At 31.8% G+C, this 21,620-nt stretch overlaps 1 protein-coding gene across 3 annotated transcripts in view; it reads left to right on the plus strand.

Moving 5' to 3' along the window:
• Positions 1–21,620, plus strand: part of PPP1R21 (protein phosphatase 1 regulatory subunit 21) — a 144,326-nt gene that overhangs the window by 23,380 nt on the left and 99,326 nt on the right. For all 3 annotated transcript variants that reach the window (XM_051975235.1, XM_051975238.1, XM_051975236.1), the window contains exons 4-9: positions 4,532–4,633; positions 16,018–16,182; positions 16,332–16,390; positions 16,852–16,946; positions 17,216–17,268; positions 17,786–17,935. In XM_051975235.1, the coding sequence (XP_051831195.1) occupies positions 4,532–4,633; positions 16,018–16,182; positions 16,332–16,390; positions 16,852–16,946; positions 17,216–17,268; positions 17,786–17,935 (624 nt within the window). The remainder of the gene's footprint in view (positions 1–4,531; positions 4,634–16,017; positions 16,183–16,331; positions 16,391–16,851; positions 16,947–17,215; positions 17,269–17,785; positions 17,936–21,620) is intronic.

A 21,620-nucleotide genomic window follows, 5' to 3' on the forward strand; every position in this document is an offset into this window, starting at 1 on the left:
GCTTTCTCTACTTTGAGATCCTCTTCTTGCCTTGGATAGTTGGGAGTGCTTTTTTCTTTCTTTCTTTTTTTTGTTTCAGGGTATCTATCTTTGTAGCTCTTTTGAGGATTGTAGCTATCTACATATATATTTTTTCTTGATAGCTATATTTCTCAGTCAGATGAAGGAGAACAAGAATTCTATAAATACTATTTTGGAGGTAGTTTTTGATGCTCTGCGTTCTGATCATAATTACAATCTGTTATGTGAAGAGCAGTAATCAGCTTGTATATGGGTTAAAGGCCAGCATTTAAGATGCTGGGACTATAGTGCCTAAGTCCAAACTAGGAAGGACTAAAATTACATATCCTTTTGGATTCATTTTATCCTTTGTTTCAGAAGTATTGACTCATTTGACTTCAGAGTTGTTGTTTTTTTTTTTTTTTTTAGAAGCTCTTTTTAAGAGTGGTATATACAGTCCATCCTCCAGTAAACCACAAAGTGATTTTCTTAAAGTACAGATCTGATCATGTCACCTTCCTTATACCTTCCTCAGTTTTCTTCAGTGGCTTCTTTTGCCTCTAGGATCAAATATAAAATGTTGTATTCAACACTCTCCATAACCCAACCCCCTCCTACCTTTCCAGTCTAATTTTTATTCTTTGACCCAGTAACACTAGCTCCTGGCTATTCTACAAACAAAGCACTCTTGGCTCTTGGCTCTAGGCTAAGGCAATTTCTCTTGACTGTACCCCATGCCTAGAATGTTCTCCTTCCTCTGATCCATTTACTGATCTCTCTGGCTTCCTTTAAGTCATAAGTATGTATAATCCTACCTTCTACAGTTCAACTTCTTAAATTGTGGTTTATGATCTACTATCGGGCCTCATAACTGAATGTGGGGGTTATAAAATTATGATTTATTATCATTAAATGTTTGATTTGTATATCTATTTTATATAACTATGTAACTGGTGTCATGTAAAAAAAGAGAATACAAATAGAAAAAGTTTAAGAAGCTCTATTCTACAGGAAGTCTTCTCCATCTATTTTCGTTCAAATACCTTTCCTCTATTAATTATCTCTTATACATTCTGTACAAAGCTTGTTTGTACATTTCTGTTGGTAGTGTGCTCCATTTGTATTTGAGTTCCTTGAAGGCAGGACTTATCTTTACCTCTTTTTGTATCCTAATGCTAAGTACAATGTCTGTAAAGTAAAGTTTGCAACTAAATATAATAAATGTTTATTGAAAAAAAATTTATAGGAAGGTAGCCTAGCTGTATCAGATCTAAAACTATATTAAAAAACAGTAATCTTCAGAACTATTTGGTACTGGCTAAAAAATAAGGTTGTTGGATCAGTGGAGTAGGTAGGTATATAAGACACAGTTGTCAGTGATTATAGTAATCTATCATTTGATAAACCCAAAGACTTTTGGGATAAAAACTCACTTTTTGACAAAAACTGTGGTAAAATTAGAAAATAGTATGGCAGAAACTAGGCATTGACTAACAACTCACACCATATACCAAAATAAGTGTGAAATGGGTACATGATTTAGACAGAAAGGGTGTTACCATAAGCAAATTAAGAAGGCATGAAATAGTTTACTTGTCAGATCTATCTATGGAGAATGGTAGAATTTCTGACCAAACAGGAGAATGTTATGAAATTCAAAATGGATGGTTTTGATTATATCAAATTAAAAAGTTTTTGCATAAACAAAACCAATGCAATCAAGATTGGCAGGAAAGTAGAAAGTTGGAAACAGGTTCTCTAGTGCTTTTCATAAAGGCCTCATTTTTAAAATATTGAGAACCAAATTGAATTTGTAAGACTACAAACCATTCCTGAGTTAATAAATCCAGGTCAAATTTATCAAAGTTGATAAATGGTCAAAGGATATGAACACACAGTTTTTCAGATGAAGAAATTAAAGCTATTTATAGTCATGTGAAAAAATGCTCAAAATCACTATTGATTAGAGATAAGCAAATTAAAACAACTCTGAGATATCACCTCACACCTCAATTGGAGTGGTTAATATCACAGAAAAGGAAAATGACAAATGTTGGAGATGTGGGAAAATTGAAACACAAATGTATTATTGGTAGAGTAGTGAACTGATATAACTATTCTGGAGAACATTTTGGAACTGTAGTCAAAGGATTATAACATGGTGCATAACTTTTTTTTTTTAATTTATTTTTAATGCACATTGTTTTATGAATTATGTTGGGAGAGAAAAGTCAGAGCAAAAGGGAAAAACCATGGGAGAGATAAAAAAAAAAAAAGAATTAAACATAGCATGTATTGATTTACATTTAGTCTTAGTTCTTTTTCTAGGTTGCAGATGGCATTTGTTGTCCAGAGTCTATTGGGATTGCTTTAGATCACTGAACTACTGAGAAGAGCCAAACCTTTCATAGTTGATCATAGAATATTCTTGCTGTTATTGTGTATAGTGTATTCCTGATTCTTTTTATTTTGCTCAGTGTCAGTTCATGTAAATCTTTCCAGGCCTTTCTATAATCAGCTTGTTCATTAACAATAATATTCCATTATCTTCATGTACCACAACTTGTTCAGCCATTCCTCATTTGAGACAGCTACTCTTTTTCCAATTCTTTGCATAAAAAGAGCTGCTCCAGACATTTTTACACACGTGGGACCTTTTCCCTCCTTTATGATTTCCCTAGGCAACAGACTTAGTAATGGTCCAAACTGGACATAGAGAGGCATATCCTTTGATATAACAGTACCACCACTATGTCTGTATCTGAAAGAAATCATAAAACAGGGAAAAGGACCCATGTGTATAAAAATATAGCAAATATATTTCCAAAAAATTGGAAATTTAAGGGATGCCCATCACTTGGGGAATAGCTGAGTAAGTTGTGGTCTATGAATGTAATGAAATACTAGCATTCTGTAAGAAATGGTGAGTAGGCAAATTTCAGAAAAACTTGGCAAGACTTACATGAACAGTTGCTGAGTGAAATAAGCAGAACCAGGAGGACATGGTACACTGTAATAGCAATATTGTGTGTAGTGATCAACTATGATTGACTTAGATTTTCTCAGCAATGCAATGCTACAAAACAGTTCAAAAAAGACCCATGAACCACATCCAAGGAAAGAACTACGAAATCTGAATGCTAATCAAAGCATATTATTTTCATTTTTTTTTCTTTCTCATGGCTTTCTCTTTTGTTCTGATTTTTCTTTCACAACATGACTAATTTGAAAATATGTTTAACATGATTAAATATGTATACAGATTGTTTGCTATTTTGGGGAGGAGGCAGGGAAAAAGAAGTGAGAGAAAAACCTGGAACTCAAAACTTTACAAAAATGAATGTTAAAAACTGTTTTTACATGTAATTGGAATAAAGTAAAATATTATTAAGCAAAAAAAATATTTATTGATAGCACTAGCTTTTGCAGAAGATATCACTTGTTTATCAATGTTTCTTCACTTGACTGTTTATATTGGTAATTAAAATATCATCTATGGGAGAAAAAACTTCTGAAAGTCTTTCTTGTCAATATTATTTGACAAATACATGATTGCCTTTGTTATAAAGTATAAGGGAGAACTTCTTGTGATTTTTGTAGAAGAGACTGCTGTGGTTGGAAGTTTCAAAGAAGACAAAATAGAATTGAATCTGTTATATCTTATTGGAAAAAGAATTCAGAGTAGTAATTCTTAAATTTTTCCATGAAAATTCTTTTTATATCTCACCCCTCACTGATCTTTAAATGAATCATTTGGCAAAACTCGTTGTGGCAATCATAAGCTGGCAGTTTGTTGAGCATCTCCTTATTCCATGTAAAATATCATGGATTTTTGTTCATATCTATCTTACTTTTGAGGAATTTTTGTGTTATTTGCTTTTTTTTTTTTTTTTTAGTATTTCTAGTTTTAAACAGGATGAGGAAATGAGATGAAGTGAGAGACAGAGAAGTACAGAGTAGATGCCAAAAAGATAGTGTCACTATTAGGTCAAGTCTCTTTGGTATTTCAGGTCCTTGTGTTAAGGAGACACAAGTGATCATTTTTGGATCATTTGCTGAGTAAAAAAAAAAAAATCAAGAAAGAATTAAAAATTAACTGTAGAGCTTTAAAAAAAGCTATGCCAGAACTCTGCAACTCCCTTGGAATTGAAGAGCTTTAGAAATGAGAATAAGACAGATGGATGAGTTCATCTCTGAGAATGTGACTAAGGGAGTTAACTTGTTTCTTGGGGAAGCTCCTTTCTCAACACTGAATTTGCTGTGTGTGTGGCCATGGACAAGTCATGGGGTTCCTTTAACATTTTCACTGCCAGTCTCACAAAATTATGAGGAAAACATTTTTTAAACTTTTAAGGTGCTAAACAAATGTAAGCTGTTGCTTATCTAGACCTGTAATTTCATTGGCTTAGGAAACTTGGTGTATAAATTCTTTTCACCAATTCAGATCTAATACTTCTCATCTCAAAGAATTGTCTAGGATTTTTCTCTAAAAGATGAATGTTATATAAACATGATTTGTTCTTTCCATTAGAAAAGTGGAGAATCTTCCTCTCAGTTGAGTCAAGAGCAGAAAAGTGTCTTTGATGAAGACCTTCAAAAGAAGATAGAAGAGAATGAACGATTGCATATACAAGTAAGTAAATATTTCCTCTTTTGAATTTTTAAAAATTAATTTGATTTTTTGATTTGAATTTGAATACTAGAAAAGAGTATTTCCAAACATACAGCGTAATACAAAAGAGGATTGCATTTCAAACACTTTAAATGAAAAAGCCATATAATAAATTCCATGTATTATTTTGCACTTCCTCCTGAACTTCATTCTTTTTGTTTTTGTGTATTTAAAAAGAAATTTTAATGATCTGTTTTTGTCTCTCTTTTTTAATCCCTATTGCCATCCTCTCATCTAATGGAGACCTTCCTCCCAATTAAAAAATTGAAAGAGAAAAAAAAAATCTTAAGTATGCATAGCTAAGCACGCAGTGGTTAATTCTAAAATTTTATATATTTATCTGTACTTTTAGTTTATTACTTCTCTCTCAGGAAGTGGGTAAATTGCTTCATTCATCATAATCCTCCTAAAGATAGGGATTGTACATTGCAATGATCAAAGTTTCTAAGTGTTTCAGTTTTTCATTACAATGTTATTGTTGAATAATTTGTTCTTCTGATTCTGCTCTCTTCATTCTGTATCAATTCAGATTACCTAGGATTCTCTGAATTCATATCTTTTCAGAATAGGTAAACTCTTTTTTTAATCTAAAGACTTATTTTACAGAGTTCACATAAGGTAGGTATTCACACAGAGGTCTGAATAAGCAATACAAAGACTTTCTCAAAGTGTCTTTGAACAACTTTAGTTACAGTTATGAGATCTAGGAGACAGTGGCATAGGACCACCCAGCATGGCATGCCTGTATCAAAGAAGGCTTTATATTCCAAAGCAAAGCAAAGTTATCACAGTAACACATAGAAAAAGTAGAAGATGAGCAATTCTAGAGACATCTCCATCCCAAATGTTCAGATGGATTATTTGTCCAACTGGTGATGGAACCTTTTAAACTAACATTACATTTCTCAACCACATTCGCACAAATTGTGCATTGACCCCAACATTATGATGTCATTAGTCCTCTTTGAATATGAAAGATGAACAAGATGTTAGAATAATGTTCCATTTTATTCATATACCACAGCTTTAAGAAAAATTGTTAAATACATTTTAATTATCTTTTTTTAAATATCACCTTATTTTGCCTTGATTGCCTTCCTTCCTCTCAAATAACCATCCCATATAACAAATATTCTCTTTAAAGACAAAAGGCAATTAGAGGAAAAAATCAACGTAATCTACTATGTCAAAAAAGCCTAATGTATATTGTGCAACATTTGTGGATCTCCCATCTCTGCAAGGGGCATATCACAGTTTGTTTAGTCATTCTCCTTTAGAGAGCCAATCTACTTTAGATTAATTTTTTTCCCTTTGTTTTGCTTAAGACTAATTTTCCTTTTTTAGCTATCCCCTAATCCCCAATTGTTTCCCTGTTGATTTGGATTTATTTCTACACCAAACTCTACATATGTGTTTTACTTTTATTTGTCCATTTCAGATAACGAGTGAGATTCATCCAGTGTCTCCTCCTTCCCCATTCTTTCCTCCATGTTTGTGTATTCTTGTTATATGCCGTTATAAGAAATAGCAAGTGTCACTCCTTGCTTCCTCCATTCTACACTAATATATTCTTTTTTATCTCCTTTTCCTTTCTCTTTTTGAAATTCCACAGTTGAACCTACATCCTTTCTTTTTCTTAAATACTTAAAAAACTCTAAATACTTGTTTCTTCTTCTATTAGAATGTTAGAACTTCATCATATTTATTATCTTCCATTTCCTCAATTAAATTTACCTTTTTTTAGGCTTTTTATTTTGTAGTTCCTAGTAAACTTTGGTTATTTCCTCATAAATACTTTAAAGTTTTTATTCCATTAAAGTTCCTTCCCCTCTCCCCATCTCTACTCCTATGCTTCCCTAGAGTTATATGCGTATTATAGGGAAGATTATTCTTGGTTATAACCCTGTATTTTTTGTTTCTTTTGGAATGTTGTATTATTACAAGATTTTCTTCTGTTTTTCATAAAATCTGTTAGGTGTGACCTCATTTATGATTTCTCTACTTGAAGTGCTTTATGAAGAGGAAATAGTTCAGTAAATTTGTTAATTATTAATTATTGTCAGTTTAAGTTGTCTTTATAGTGTTATTATTATATACATTGTCTGATTGTAACTTCATTCTGCTTTGATTCATACAAAGTCTTTCCTGATTTTTCTGAAACTATCTGAAACCATTCACCTTCAACATTTCTTATAGCACAATTGTATTTCAGTACATTTGCATACCACAATTTATTTAACTGTCCCAGTTGATTGACACCCTCTTAGTTTCCAATTCTAAGTAGTGCATTACTATACCTATTTCTCTGTAATCATTCCCATATTTGTAACTTTCCTTTTTTGCCAACTTTGCTTCCTTATGTTGTATATCTAATCTCTTTCACTGATTGCTCTCTTTATATTTCTTAATGAATACCAACTTGTTTTGATGATTATTTCTTTATAATAATAGTTTTTGTGATGTTACTAATAGGTTCTCTTCCTATATTTTTCATTATTTCTTTGGAGATTTGTTAATCAGATGGAACCTCAAAGTTCTTTTAATTTGTGTTTCTTTAAGTGGTTTGGAATGTCTTTTCTTTTGACTATAACTTAGATTTCTTCCTTAGAAAACAGCCAATTGACATTTTTTGATAATTTATCAGAGGGGGCATAATTTTTTTAAAACAAATTTCAGTCACTTCCTAATGTATCTTAAAAATGGGATCCTTATTAGAGATATTTGCTGCAAATATTTTCCCCACATTTATTTTTTCCACTCTAATTTTAGCTTCATTGATTTTGCTTCTATAAAAACCTTAAAATTTTTCTTTCTGTGATATATTTTATTCTTTTTTGGGTCATGAATTCTGTCTTAGATCTGATAGGAAATTTCATGCTTCCCTGATTTATTTTTAATGGCATCTTTAATAAGTAACATATCATACATATATTATATATGTATATATTATAATATTCCTAAGTGATATATCCATTTAAAACTTACTGTGATGTACTATGTGAGATATTGATCTGTACTTAATTTCTTCTGACCTATTTTCCAGTTTTCCCAGCAGTTTTTGTCAAATACTGAGTTTTTAACCTCAAGTTGTTGGGCATCTTTGGGCATTTCACATATGAGACTACTTTGTTTATTTGCCTCCTTATGTTGTATACTTAATCTTTTATCAGTTGATCTCTTTCCTAATCAGTACTGACTTGTTTTGTTAATTATTTCTTTATAATGTAGTTTTTTGTGGTGTTATTAATAGAATTCCCATATTTTCATTATTTTCTTTGAGATTCCTGACATTTTGTTCTTCCAAATGAATTTTTCTCATTTTTCTATAAAATAATGCTTTGATAGTTTTATTAGTATTGCATTGAATAAGCACAATACTTTAATTGTTACTGTCATTTTAACAGCTCGGGTTATTCCTGAGCAATTCATTTTCAGTTATTTGCATTTGCCTTTATTTGTATAAATGTTTTATAGCTGTATTCATATAATACCTGTATGAAATCTTGTAGTATTTTTTTTTAATGTGGGAAGTTTGGATTACCTGTGGCATTCTTAATATTTTTCTTCTGAGGACTTCTTCTATGGAGTGATTGGTGAATTTTTTCTATTTTTGTTTTGTCCTTTGATTCTGATAGACCTGAATAGTTATGATTTCTTGAAATGAAGTTTAGGCTTTAAAAAAATCATTTTTAGGGAGTACAGTAGTTCTTATGTAACCTAGGCCTGTTTTTCAGGTCAGTTGTTTTTGTATTGGATATTCTGTTTTTTTTTTTAATTTTGTGCTTTTGTTTTAATATTTCTTTCTGTCTTGAAGAATTGATTCCTGTTTGGTTTTTTAAACAGGTTTACCTGTTTGGTATCTCTTATTTACACAAATTTAACTTTTTTCCTTCTATGCTGCTAATTTTTTCTTCCAAAACTCTTATTTTATTTCATTTGTTTCTTCATTTCTTCTAAGTATTCATGTAGTCTTTATAGAAAATACTTTTTTTTTCTTTTATAGTTGTTTCAGAATTATTACTCTCTTTTTCTTTGGGGGGGAGATTTAAATCCACAACATTATTTTTAAATTTATTTTTGTTGGGGCATTGACTTGCTCAAGGTCACACAGCTAGGAAGTACTAAGTGTCTGCGGCCAGATTTGAACTCCTCCTGATTTAAGGGCTGGTGCTCTGTCTACTGCACCACCTAGCTGTCCCCACAGCATTTTTCGATGCTGTTTAGTGTCTTGTTTGAGACAACTGGTGACAATAATGCATTGCTGTGATGGAGTCAGCAAGGGCTGAGTTCACATCTGGCTTCAGACGTTAGCTGTGTGACCCTGGGCAAGTCATTTAACTTCTGTGCATAAGTTTTCTCATGTGTAAAGCATAGCATGTATACCTCAGGGATGTTGTGAAGATCAAATGACATCATATTTGTAAAGCATTTAGCCAAGATCCTGGCAGATCATAGGTGCTTATCAAATGCTAGTTCTTTTTGCTGCTGCTGCTGTTGTCATTGTTGTTTACTTATTTCTCTGGTGTTAACTTCTGAAGTAGGGCTTATGTCAGGTTCAAGTTTCTTTCTTTCTTTCATGCTTTTTGAATGTGGTGTTTGCCTAGAGTAGTCTCAGTCTAGTATTTTGGGTTTCTAAGCTGACCTCCATTTCCTAAGGTTAAGCTGTGCTTGATGTTTGAGTTTCAGAGTATTGAATCTTCTGGATCCTCCATGACTTCTTTTTTAATTTTTTTTTCCAGAATCATGTGTGTTATTTTAATAATGTTTTTAAGTGCATAAAACACATAGAATTACAAAGAAAACCATATTGAAACAATTATACATATACATATAAAGTATATATTATTTAATGAAACATATTATTAATATGTGTTGTACACAATTGTATTTTAACTTAATTTAAAAGTATGTTCATAATTTTAAAATAAATTTATAGGCCCCAAGTTGATTATCTCTAGAGAGTTAGATGGCTGTTGAGGCCTCTTCCAACTCAAGCCTAAGAGTGTTTGATTCTTTTATGAACCATAGTATTTTAATACAGAAAATGGCCTCTATCCATGACATCTTAAAGAAGAAAGATTATTAGGGACCCTGGAGTCCCTGGGTGCCTAGGTGTTCTTGATCTAAATGCTGCTGGTCCCCAGAGTTTACAGGGTTCCTATCCTGGGACTTTTTGATCTCCCTGGAGCTTTGGAGAGAGACTGCCTCCTTGTATAGGCTCCTGCAAGCTCCATGTTTTTGGCCTTTTTCTGTTTGAGATGGGGGGCTATTGGCATGTTTGCTCTAACGTTGGCAATACCCTTGTCTGTTTCCCATGGTCTTCTGACTAACTTTTTGTGCAGTTTTTTAGAAGTTACTTACTATAGTTTCTAATTTGAATTTTTGGTCATTATTTGGTCTGGTGCTAATTTCAAGGTTTTGTTTTTTCGTGTGTGTATTGAAATACAGGCATAGGGGACCTGACAGCCATCTTGAGCCACCTTGTTTAGCCTTTTATTAAATTTTAAGATATTTTTTGTGAACAAAGACCTGTAGTGTATTTTTTTGTCATCACAAAAAGAACTGCTGTAAATATTTTAGAACATAGAAATTTTTTCTTTGATCACCTTGGGGAAATAGACCAAATAATGGTATTGCTAGAACAAAGGGTATGTACACAGTTTTGTAAATCTTGGGGCATAATTCCAGATTGTTCTCCAAAATGGTTAGATCACATCACAGTTCCATCAACAGTGTATTAGAGTCCCAATTTTTCCACATCCTTTCCAACATTTGTTATTTCCCCCTCTATCATTTTAACTAATCTGATTGATGTGAGATGATATCTCAAAGTTGTATTAATTTGCTTTTCTCTAATCAATAATGATTTATAGTATTTTTAAATATGACTATGTAGTTTTGTTTTCTTCATTGGAAAACTGCCTTGTTCACATTGTTTGAAATTTATCAATTGGGGAATGATTTATTTTCTTATAAATTTAATAAAGTTTTTTGCATATTTGAGATTTGAGATGTTTATCTAAGAAACTATCTATAAAATATCCCATCCCCACAATTTTCTATTTTCCTTCTAGTCTTGGCTTCATTTGTTTTATTTTTACAACCCCTTTTAAATTTAATTAATCAAAATTACTCATTTTATGTCTCATGATGCTCTCTATTTGTCTATTCTTAAATTTTTCTGTTCATAAATCTAAGAAATATATTCCATATGCTTCTGTGAGATCTCCATTTATATTTAGGTCATGTATCTATTTTTACCTTATCTTGGCAAATGGTGTAAGGCATTGGTTTAATTTCTATCAGACTGCTTTCCAGTTTTCCCAACAATTTTTTAAAGTGTAAAATACTTCCATATTAGTTATTTTGTACAAGAAGATTTGAATGAAAGAAAAAAGTGAAAGAGAGTCAAAAAAAATTAGCATGCTTCAGTCTATATAATCAGTCAATATCAGTTCTTTCCCTGAAGGCAGATAATATGCTTCATCATTAGTACTTAGGAATTGTCAAGACATTCACAATTCTTTATTGAATATAATTACATTTACCATGTATGACATTCTCCTGATTCTGTTCATTTCACAATGTATCAATTCATATAAGCAGCTTTTTTTTCTGAAATGATCCTGCTTGACATTTTTTATAGCACAATAATATTCCATTGCAGTCATATATCACAGCTAGTTTATCCATTCCCCACTTGATGGGTATCCCTTTGATTTCTAGTTCTTAGCCTTTGCAAAAATTGTGGCTATAAATATTTTTACAAAATATATGTAATTAAATCAAACTTATTAATTTAAATATCAAATTAATTATTAAATATTTGTATATAAATAAAATAGCAAATTAATAAAATAAATCAATATCGAATTAATTAATTGAATTAAATTATGAATTTAATTAATATATTTAATAAATATAAATATTTTATAAATATATCTTTTCCCTTTTTTTGGCAGTCTTTGGTTTATAGACCTAGCAGTGCTACTGCTGGATCTAAGAGTATGCATAGTTTTATAGCCATTTGTATCTAGTTTTAAATTGTTCTCCAGTTCACAATTCAACTAGTAGTGCATTTGTGTCCCAGTTTTCCTACATCCAGTATTTTTCTTTTTTGTCTTATTAGCCAAAATAATAGGTGTGATAGGTATGATATATCTGATAAATGTGAAGTGATAATTTAGGGTTGTTTTAATTTTCATTTCTCTGATCATTTTTGATGTAGAGCACTTTTTCGTTTACCTAGTAACTTTGATTTCATTGTCTGTAAGCTGCCTGTTCATATCCTTTGATCATTTATCAGTGGGGAATGAATTGCATTTTTATCAGTTTGACCTAGTTCTCTATAAATTTGAGAAATGAGGCTTTTATCAGAGATTACTTTTTGCAAATTCTTTTCTTCTCCCCCATTTTCTGCTTTCCTTATAATTTTGGTTGCATTGTTTTTTTTTCATGCAAAATTTTTGATTTTTTTCCCCTAATTTATTTATTTGTTTTTAATGTGCATTGCTTTATGAATAGTGTTGAGAGAGAAAAATCAGAACAAAAACCAAAAGAGAGAGAAAAAAAAAAAGAAAAAAAGAAGTGAACATAGCATGTGTTGGTTTTCATTCAATCTCCATAGGTTTTGTTTGTTTGTTTGTTTGTTTTTTGGATGCAGATGGCATTTGCTATTCAAAATCTATTAGGATTGCTTTAGATCACTGAACCTCTGAGAAGAACCAAGTTTTCCCGTAGTTGATATTGCACTTTCTTGCTGTTTTTTGTGTACAATGCTTATTTCACTCAGCATGAATTTGTGCAAATATTTCCAGGCCTTTCTAAAATCAGCTTGTTAATTATTTTTATAACAATAATATTCCATTACCTTCATATACCCCATCTTATTTAGCCATTCCTCAGTTGATGGGCATCGACTCATTTTCCAGTTCTTTGTTATCACACAGATCTGTTACACACATTTTTGCACATGTGAGTCCTTTTCCCTCCTTTATGATTTCCTTAGGATACAGGCCCAGTAGTGGCACTGTTGAATCAAAGGATATGCACAATTTTATAGCTCTTTGGGCATAGTTCTAGATTGGTCTTCAGGGTGGTTGGATCATTTCACAACTTCACCAAAAATACATGTGTCCCAATTTTCCCACATCACCTCCAACATCTATCATTACCTTTTCCTGTCATTTTAGTCAGTCTGAGAGGTGTGAAGTAGTACCTAAAGAGTTGTTTTAATTTGCATTTTTCTAATCAATAGTGATTCAGATTATAAATGGCTTTAATTTCTTCATCTGAAAATTGTTCATATTCTTTGACCTTGTGTCAATTGGGGAAGGACATATGTTCTTATAAATTTGACACAGTTCTTTATATATTTTAGAAATGAGACCTTTATCAGAAACACTGTCTGAAAAGATATTTTCCCCAACTTTGTACTTCCCTTTTAATCTTGCTTGTGTTGGTTTTGTTTGTGCAAAAACTTATTAATTTAATCCAATCAAAGTTGTCCATTTTGCCTTTCATAATGTTCTCTAGTTCTTATTTGGTCATAAATTTTTCCCTTCTCCAAAAATCTGATAGGTAAATTATCTCTTGCTCTCCTAATTTGTGCAAAATCTTTTTACTTTTGTGTAATCAGAATTATCTACTTTAAATTTTTAATACTTTTTAAATCATCTTTTTGTTCCTATTCTTTTCCTTATCCATAAATCTGACAGATAAATTATTCCATGCTTTCTCAATTTGTTAATTGCATCAACCTTTAAGTTGAAATCATGTCCCCATTTTGACCTTTTCTTGTTATACAGTATGAGATGTTGGTCTATACCTAGTTTCTGCCATATTGTTTTCCAGTTTTCCCAACAATTTTTATCAAATAATAATTTTTTTTGTTCCAAAAGCTATTCTATCATTTTTTTTTGCCAAGTAGTTGGATTTTTATCCCTAATGCTTAAATCTTTACATTTTTCAAACACAATATATTGTATGTCTTCTCTGTTCTACTGATTGATCTTTCTGTCTCTTAGCCAGTACTAGATTTTTTTGATAATTACTACTTTATAATATAGTTTAAGATATGGTACTACTAAATAAACCTGCTTCCTTTACATTTTTTCATTAATTCCTTTGATAGCTTGACCTTTTGTTTTTTCCAATGAAATTTTTTTGTTGTTTTTTCTAGATTTATAAAATAATTTTTTTTTTTTTTTGCTAATTTAATTGGGATGGCATTGTATAAGTAGGGTTAGCTTAGGTAGAATTGTCATTTTTATTTTATTGGATCTGCCTACCCACAAACAATGTTTCTCCAATTATTTAAACCTGACTTGTTTAAAAAAGTGTTTTATAATTATATTCATTTAGTTCCTGGGTTTGTCTTTGCAGATGCACTCCCAGGTATTTAATGTGGTGTATAATTACTTAAAATTTCTTCTTGCAGAGTTTTGTTAGTAATATATAGAAATATTGATGGTTTTATATGTGCTTCTTTTATATCCTGCTATTTTGCTAAAATTATTTTGTCCTACTAACTTTTAGTTACGTCTCTGGGATTTTTCAAGTTTATCATATCATTATCATTGCAAAAAAGAATGGCTTTTATTACCTCATTACCAATTCTTATTCCTTCAATTTCTTTTTCTTCTCTTATTGCTCTTGTTAGCATTTCTAATATAATATTGAATAATATTGTTAATAATAGGCATCCTTGTTTCACTCCTGATTTTATTAGGAAGGGGTTCCAGCTTTTCTCCATCACAAATAATATTTGCTGATGGTTTTAGGTAGATGCTGCTTCTTTTTTTTTTTCTTATTAGAGCTGTATTAATATTTTATTCTCTCTCTTTCTCTCTTTTTTTAAATAACTTTTTAATTGACAGAACCCATGCCAGGGTAATTTTTTACAGCATTATCCCTTGCACTCACTTCTGTTCCGATTTTTCCCCTCCCTCCTTCCACCCTCTCCCCTAGATGGCAAGCAGGCCTTTACATGTTAAATAGGTTATAGTATATCCTAGATACAATATATGTGTGCAGAACCGAACAGTTTTCTTGTTGCACAGAGAGGATTGGATTCAGAAGATATAAATAATCCGGGAAGAAAAACAAAAATGCAAGCAGTTTATATTCATTTCCCAGTGTTCTTTCTTTGGGTGTAGCTGCTTCTGTCCATCCTTGATCAATTGAAACTGAATTAGCTCTCTTTATCGAAGAGATCCACTTCTGTCAGAATACATCCTCAAACAGTTTCATTGTTGAGGTATATAATGATCTCCTGGTTCTGCTCATTTCACTTAGCATCAATTCATATATGTCTCACCAGTCCTCTCTGTATTCATCCTGCTGGTCATTCCTTATAGAACAATAATATTCCATAATGTTCATATATCACAATTTACTCAACCATTCTCCAATTGATGGGCATCCATTCATTTTCCAGCTTCTAGATGCTGCTTCTTTTAAGGAAAAATCCATTTATGACTATATTTTCAAATTTGTTTAATAGGAATGAGTTGTATTTTGTCAGAAGCCTTTTCTGCATCATTTGGCACAATCATAATGATTTTTGTTACTTTTTTATTGAGATAATCAATTATGTTAATAGTTTTCCTTATGTTAAATCATCCTTGCATTCTTGGTATGAATCCTATTTAATCACAAAATATAATACTTGTGATATATTATTGTAGTCTCCTAGCTAGTATTTAGAATTTTTGCATCCATATTCATTAATGAAATTGTTCTATAACTTTCTTTAAATTGCATTATGCCAAATCATAATATATATCATGTTTTGGTTCCACATAAATGATGAAGGGAAGATTTTTGTGTGAAGAATTAATTCTTTGGAGCAGCTAGATGGCACAGTGGATAAAGCAGCAGCCCTGAAGTCAGGAGGTTCCGAGTTCATATGTGGCCTCAGACACTTAACACTTCCTAGCTGTGTGACCCTGGGCAAGTCACTTAACCCCAATTGCCTCAGCAAATAATAAAAAAAAAGGCACAAGAATTATTTATTTGTTTTTTGAAAATATTTATTTTACAAAATTAAATCTTTATTTTGCATATTTAAAAATTGTATTTGAACTTGGTTATAGTACTAATATTTCAGTATTTTGTGGCTAATATTTTGATATCTATTTGAACTGGTAATTGACTTTTACCAAAAGGAAAAACACCACAGACACTTTAGAGAATAATTTGAAAAAAGGTTTATTTGTGTTTGTATTAGAGTATAATGTAGTAGAAAGTTATCACTTAACCAATGAGATTCCCTGGCATCCAGAATCTAACTGAGAGAAGACAAAGATATTCTTGATGATAGAATAATGGCTCTTTCTTCTCAGTTTTTTGAAGCTGATGAACAACATAAACACATGGAGGCAGAACTGAGAAGTAGATTGGAGACATTGGAGACAGAAGCAGCACAGCACCAAGCAGTCGTAGATGGTTTAACAAGAAAGTACATGGAAACCATAGAAAAACTGCAAAATGACAAGGCCAAATTAGAAGTAAGCTTTTCTCTTTGTTAAAAATGTCTCCTCCTGTGTGCTTTTGAAAAACAGGATGTTACTTAAAATGAGAATCTTATCTGAAGTACCTCTCATGTGCTTTTATTTACAAAATGAGGATTTTTGGCTTTTCTTTTTTTTAAATTCAGGTAAAATCACAAACACTAGAAAAGGAGGCCAAGGATTGTCGACTTCGAACAGAAGAATGGTATGTTTAAGAGTGTTGAATGTCAGATTCAGAAAACTTGCTTTCTCTTGTCTTGGCTTTGCTATTAACTAGCTACATACAGACAGGTCATTTAATGTGTCTGTGTTTCAATTGCATTAGCTAACTTCTTATGTATCACTTATATCTACAATTTTGTAATCTTAAGCAATTTGTTCATATAATCCACATTCTAGTATCTTGCTTGAGGTTTTACTTTGTGTTTTGTCTTCGTAATTTCAAAATTTTATAGGTATAGCACCATCAGCTGCACTGTCAGGATTATATTAGTTCCTATTTTAAGTGACTTGAATCAAATGCCCTGCAGGTGATCTGTGAAGTTGACACAGAACTGAGTCTTGGCTATGATAATCTGAAAATGAAGTAACTTGCAGTTGATGTATATAAATATTTGGCTTAAAATTTGATTTAAAATGTTAAGGATCTTTTTTCCTTTCTTACAGTCAACTTCAGTTAAATAACCTTCATGAGGATTTGTCAAGTAGATTAGAGGAATCCTTGTCTATCATCAATGAAAAAGTTCCTTTTAATGACACAAGTAGGTATTATATAATTTTTCTCATTCACTGTTGGGACATGTCAGACTGAATGGTTCTTATTTATGTGGATAGAAGACTGATGTGGCCATTTTTGTTCTTTTGTTTGTGTCCAAAAGTGTAACTTTATATCCGATCACAAAATAGATATTGGTGACTTTAAGTTCTCTTATATTGTAGAACAGTACTGATTTTAGGGTTAAAATGATTCTCTGTTGGTTTATGTAAATGGAAATCTCACATGCTCTGTGTAACTCTCTTTGTCTTCTAGGATTTAGTCAGTATAATGCTCTGAATGTTCCACTACACAATAGGAGACATCAGGTAACCCTCTAGTTACATTTTTTCTTTTTTAGTGATTATTCTTTTAAAAAGACCAAAGAATTGGTAGATCTTATTGAAGGGTCATTCAACAGATGATTTAACTTGTTTTTGCTTATGAAATTTGTACACTGTTATTGTTGGCAACCATCAGAAAAAAGGCCCATTTAAAATAGTTTTTCTATGTGGTATATCCTGAAGTTCACTAGTTCTTTAAGCATACCATCTGGAGCTTTTAGTTGGCTAATCTAACATTTTAAACTTAGTAAGTCATTTGTGTTGCAAATTATTTTTATTAATTGAAAGAGATGTATTTGCCAGTTTTTCCTATCTCTCTTGTTAGTTAGGCATGGATATTAAAGGTTGGGATGGGAGACTTTAGTTTAAATTAAGTAATTCTTTACTTAGAAATATTGAGATGGCTTTAAAAGGAGAAACAACTTCAAAAATATTATGAAATAGTAGTTTGGCAATTGCATTCTTTTGCCCCATTTTTAATTGTGTATTTATAATTTTAAAGCTGAAGATGCGGGATATTGCTGGGCAGGCCTTGGCTTTTATTCAAGATCTTGTGACAGCTCTTCTGAACTTTCATACCTACACAGAACAGAGAGTCCAAATTTTTCCCATTGATTCTGCCATTGATACTATATCACCATTAAATCAGAAGGTAAATTTTCTCAATTTTTTTTTCACTTTGGTTTGAACAAAAAATTTTACTCATCTGACACTTTTAATATTTAACACACTGAACTGAAACAAGTATATTCAGTTTATGAACATTTATTAAGTGCCTTCTATATATAGTTATGGTGCTAGGTGCTTGGAGGATGTGAGGTTGGTTTGCCAGAACTACATTCTAGTTGGACGACAAACCATAAATATGTCAAGTTAAATAACAGTACAGAATTAAATGTGAGAGATATCACAAAGTAGTTCATAGTTTGTTGTTAACGAATGAAAAAATATGATGAGTCCAAAGAAAAGAATACTCATTGGATGGGAGTAGTTGACAAATCATGGTAGATGTCTCAGTTCAGTTTACTCTGAAAGAATTGTTAGGATTTTGGTAGGCAAAGAGGAAATAAGTACGCAAGAAAATTGTGGATTAGTGTGCAAAGAGTGTGTGTGTGGGGGGAGGGTAGAAATTGGGAAGAGGTAAGGTAAAAGAGACAATGATTAGTCCAACTTATCTGTAAGTAACTTATAGGAAACATGGTAGATATGGCCAGAAATACATATTAGGGCCAGATGATAGAGAATCTTGACTTGATTAGGTATTATTTTATTTTTGATAGGCTATTTTAAATTCTTGATATGTTTTAGGGCTCAACTAGAAATGTTCAAGGAAGCATTGAAAAAAAAAACAGGAGAACTGGGATCAATGTCTGTTTTTCTACAAACTAAGCTCATAAGTGGTATTTTTAGAATGGGACTGAAAAGTCAAAGAAGAGTTACAGTTAGGAATGCCACTAGTCCCAGGCACAGGCACATGATAGGAGGAAAAAATCTAGTTTTGTGAAAGTCAGTTTCAGTGATATAGTGTACTCCTAAATTAAGGTCTCACTGAGTCTTTTAAGCCTATCCTCATTCTCTGTGTCAGGGTAGCTTAGTTGTTTGATAGGGTTTTATAGTAGGTTTGATCCTACTTAAGCATGTTTGGTTTTCTATCTCTAATGTTACAATCAGGGAGGTCTAGACATCTGGGACCTGGAAAAATTTAGGTCAGCAAGTTCTAATTGTTCCTGCATCAACTCTGGTGGATTTCAGGGATTTGGGTTTGACATATTGTAAACAATGAGTTGTATAAAGGCCTAATTGGCATGTTTTTCAAATTAGTACAAAGCGGGGATGGGGAAAATTAACTCATTGGGACACAGGATTCCAAAAAATTCTGATGGGCTTGAATATTGGTCTGAATATAATGAGATGAAATTTAATAAGGATCCAGCCATTCTGGAAAACAATTTGGAATTATGCCTAAAGAATTATCAAACTATACACATTCTTTGACCCAGAAGTGTTTCTACTGGGCTTATATCCCAAAGAGATCTTAAAGGAGGAAAAGGGACCCACATGTGCAAAAATGTTTGTGGCAGCTCTTTTTGTAGGAGCAAGGAACTGGAAACTGAGTGGATGGCTATCAGTTGGAGAATGGCTGAATAAGTTATGATATATGAATACTATGGAGTATTACTGTTCTATAAGAAATGACCAACAAGATGATTTCAGAGAGGCCTGGAGAGACTTACATGAACTGATGCTGAGTGAAATGAGCAGAACCAGGAGATGATTTTTACATGGCAACAACAAGTTTAAACGATGGTTAATTCTGATGGACCTGGCTCTTCTCAACAATGAGATGATTGAGATCATAGTTCCAATGATCTTGTGATGAAGAGAACCATCTATACCTTTCTATACCCAGAGAGAGGACTGTGAGAACTGAGTGTGGATCACAACATAGCATTTTCACTTCTTTTGTTGTTTGCTTGAATTTTATTTTCTTTCTCATTTTTTCCTTTTTGATCTGATTTTTCTTGTAATACAAGATAATTGTAGAAATACATATGCATATATTGTATTTAGCATATATTTTTACCATATTTAACATATATTGGATTACTTGCTTCTAGGGGAGGGAGCAAGGGGGGAAATTGGAACAAAAGGTTTTGCAAGAGTCAGTGTTGGAAAATTGTCCTTGCATATGTTTTGAAAATAAAAAGCTTCAATTAAAAAAAAAGATTTTGAGCTTCAAATTTTTTTCTTTCCCCCCCTCAAGATAGCAATCTGATAAAGGTTATGATATCTGATATGATATGATAAAAGTTATACATGCAACTCACTGTTGCATGTATAATCATGTTAAACATTTTGACTTTAGTCATATTGTAAAAGAAGAAATCGGAATAAAGGGGAAAAAAAACATAAGAAAAAACAAAAAAAAGTGAAAATACTATGCTTTGATCTGCATTTAGATTCCATATTTCTTTCTCTGGATGTGGGTAGATAACTTTTTCCATTATGGTTCCTTTGGAATTGTCTAGGATTACTGAGAAGAGCTAGATTTATCACAGGTGATCATTACACAGTGTTGCTTTGTACAGTGTTCTCCTTGTTCTGCTTATGAAGTTGATTTTTTTAAACCCAAGTTTAAGATAGAGTTAATGGTTTTTTAGCAATTGAAAATAATCTGAAGGTTTTAGTGGATTGTAATCTCATTATGAGACTAGTATTAAGATATGATGGCCAAGAAAGTTAGTATGACTTCCCGCTGCCTTGAGAAGTACTTTGTATCCAAGAATTAGGAGCTTTTAAAAGTTCAAATTCAGACATAGCTCAATTATATTTGAACTCCAGTCTTTATTTCTGGGTGACATATTTTAAGAAGAACATTCATAAGCTGCAATCCCTTCAAAATAATGTTAATTAGGATAATGAAAGGTTTCAAATTCATGCCATTTGAATGTTTAAGGAACTAGTGGCCTAGAGAAAGAAGTCTTAGAGGAGAATTGATAGCTATTTAAAAATATTTGAAAGATTCATTTGGAAGAAGGGGTAGATTGGTATTGGTTGCCCCAGGACAGAACTAGAAACAGTGCGTGGGAATTGTAAAGAGGAAATTTTGGATTGATGTAAAGAATAATTTCCTAATAATTAGAGTTCTTCAAAAATAGAATGAGCTACATTAGGAAGTAGCATGTTACTTCTTCACTTAAGATTTTTCATTGAAGAATAGATAATTATTTGCTAGGAGAAAAATGCTTTTTTCAGGTAATCCTGAGGTCTCTTCTGACTTTAAACTTTAGTGATTTTATAGTAACTTGAAGCCCAAGAATATGGGTCAGTTAAGTGATTGAATATCTACTTTTAAAATGTTGCTTAGCTTATTGCTACGTTACATTTACTTTTGAACCAAACAATTGTTTGCTTGCATTCAACACATAAGAATTAGGGAAAACCTTTGTTAGAGTATCCTATACTATAGGCCACTTAGCAGCCTTACAAGATTTTACCTTAGACAGTATGACCCAAGGTAAAAATCACAGAAATCTAGGATTGGGTAAGCCCAATATGTATATAAATAAAATCTACATTTGACATACTAATAGGAGAAGCCATGCTTCATTTGTTTGAAGATCTTCAAAAAGTCCACTAACTTCAAGGCAGCCCATTCTACTTTGAGAAAGTTCAGATTTTTAAGAACTTTTTCCTTGATATCAAGCCTGATTTATCTTCTTGTAACTTCCCGTTATTCCAGTTACCAATGCCACTTTTCAGTAACATCCACAGTAATAATAGGATATAATTTATCTCAGCCTTGACTTTGTAGTTATCAAAGGTATGTTAAATGG

Source organism: Antechinus flavipes, chromosome 2 (assembly GCF_016432865.1).
Source record: "Antechinus flavipes isolate AdamAnt ecotype Samford, QLD, Australia chromosome 2, AdamAnt_v2, whole genome shotgun sequence".
Classification (NCBI taxonomy): Eukaryota; Metazoa; Chordata; class Mammalia; order Dasyuromorphia; family Dasyuridae; genus Antechinus; species Antechinus flavipes.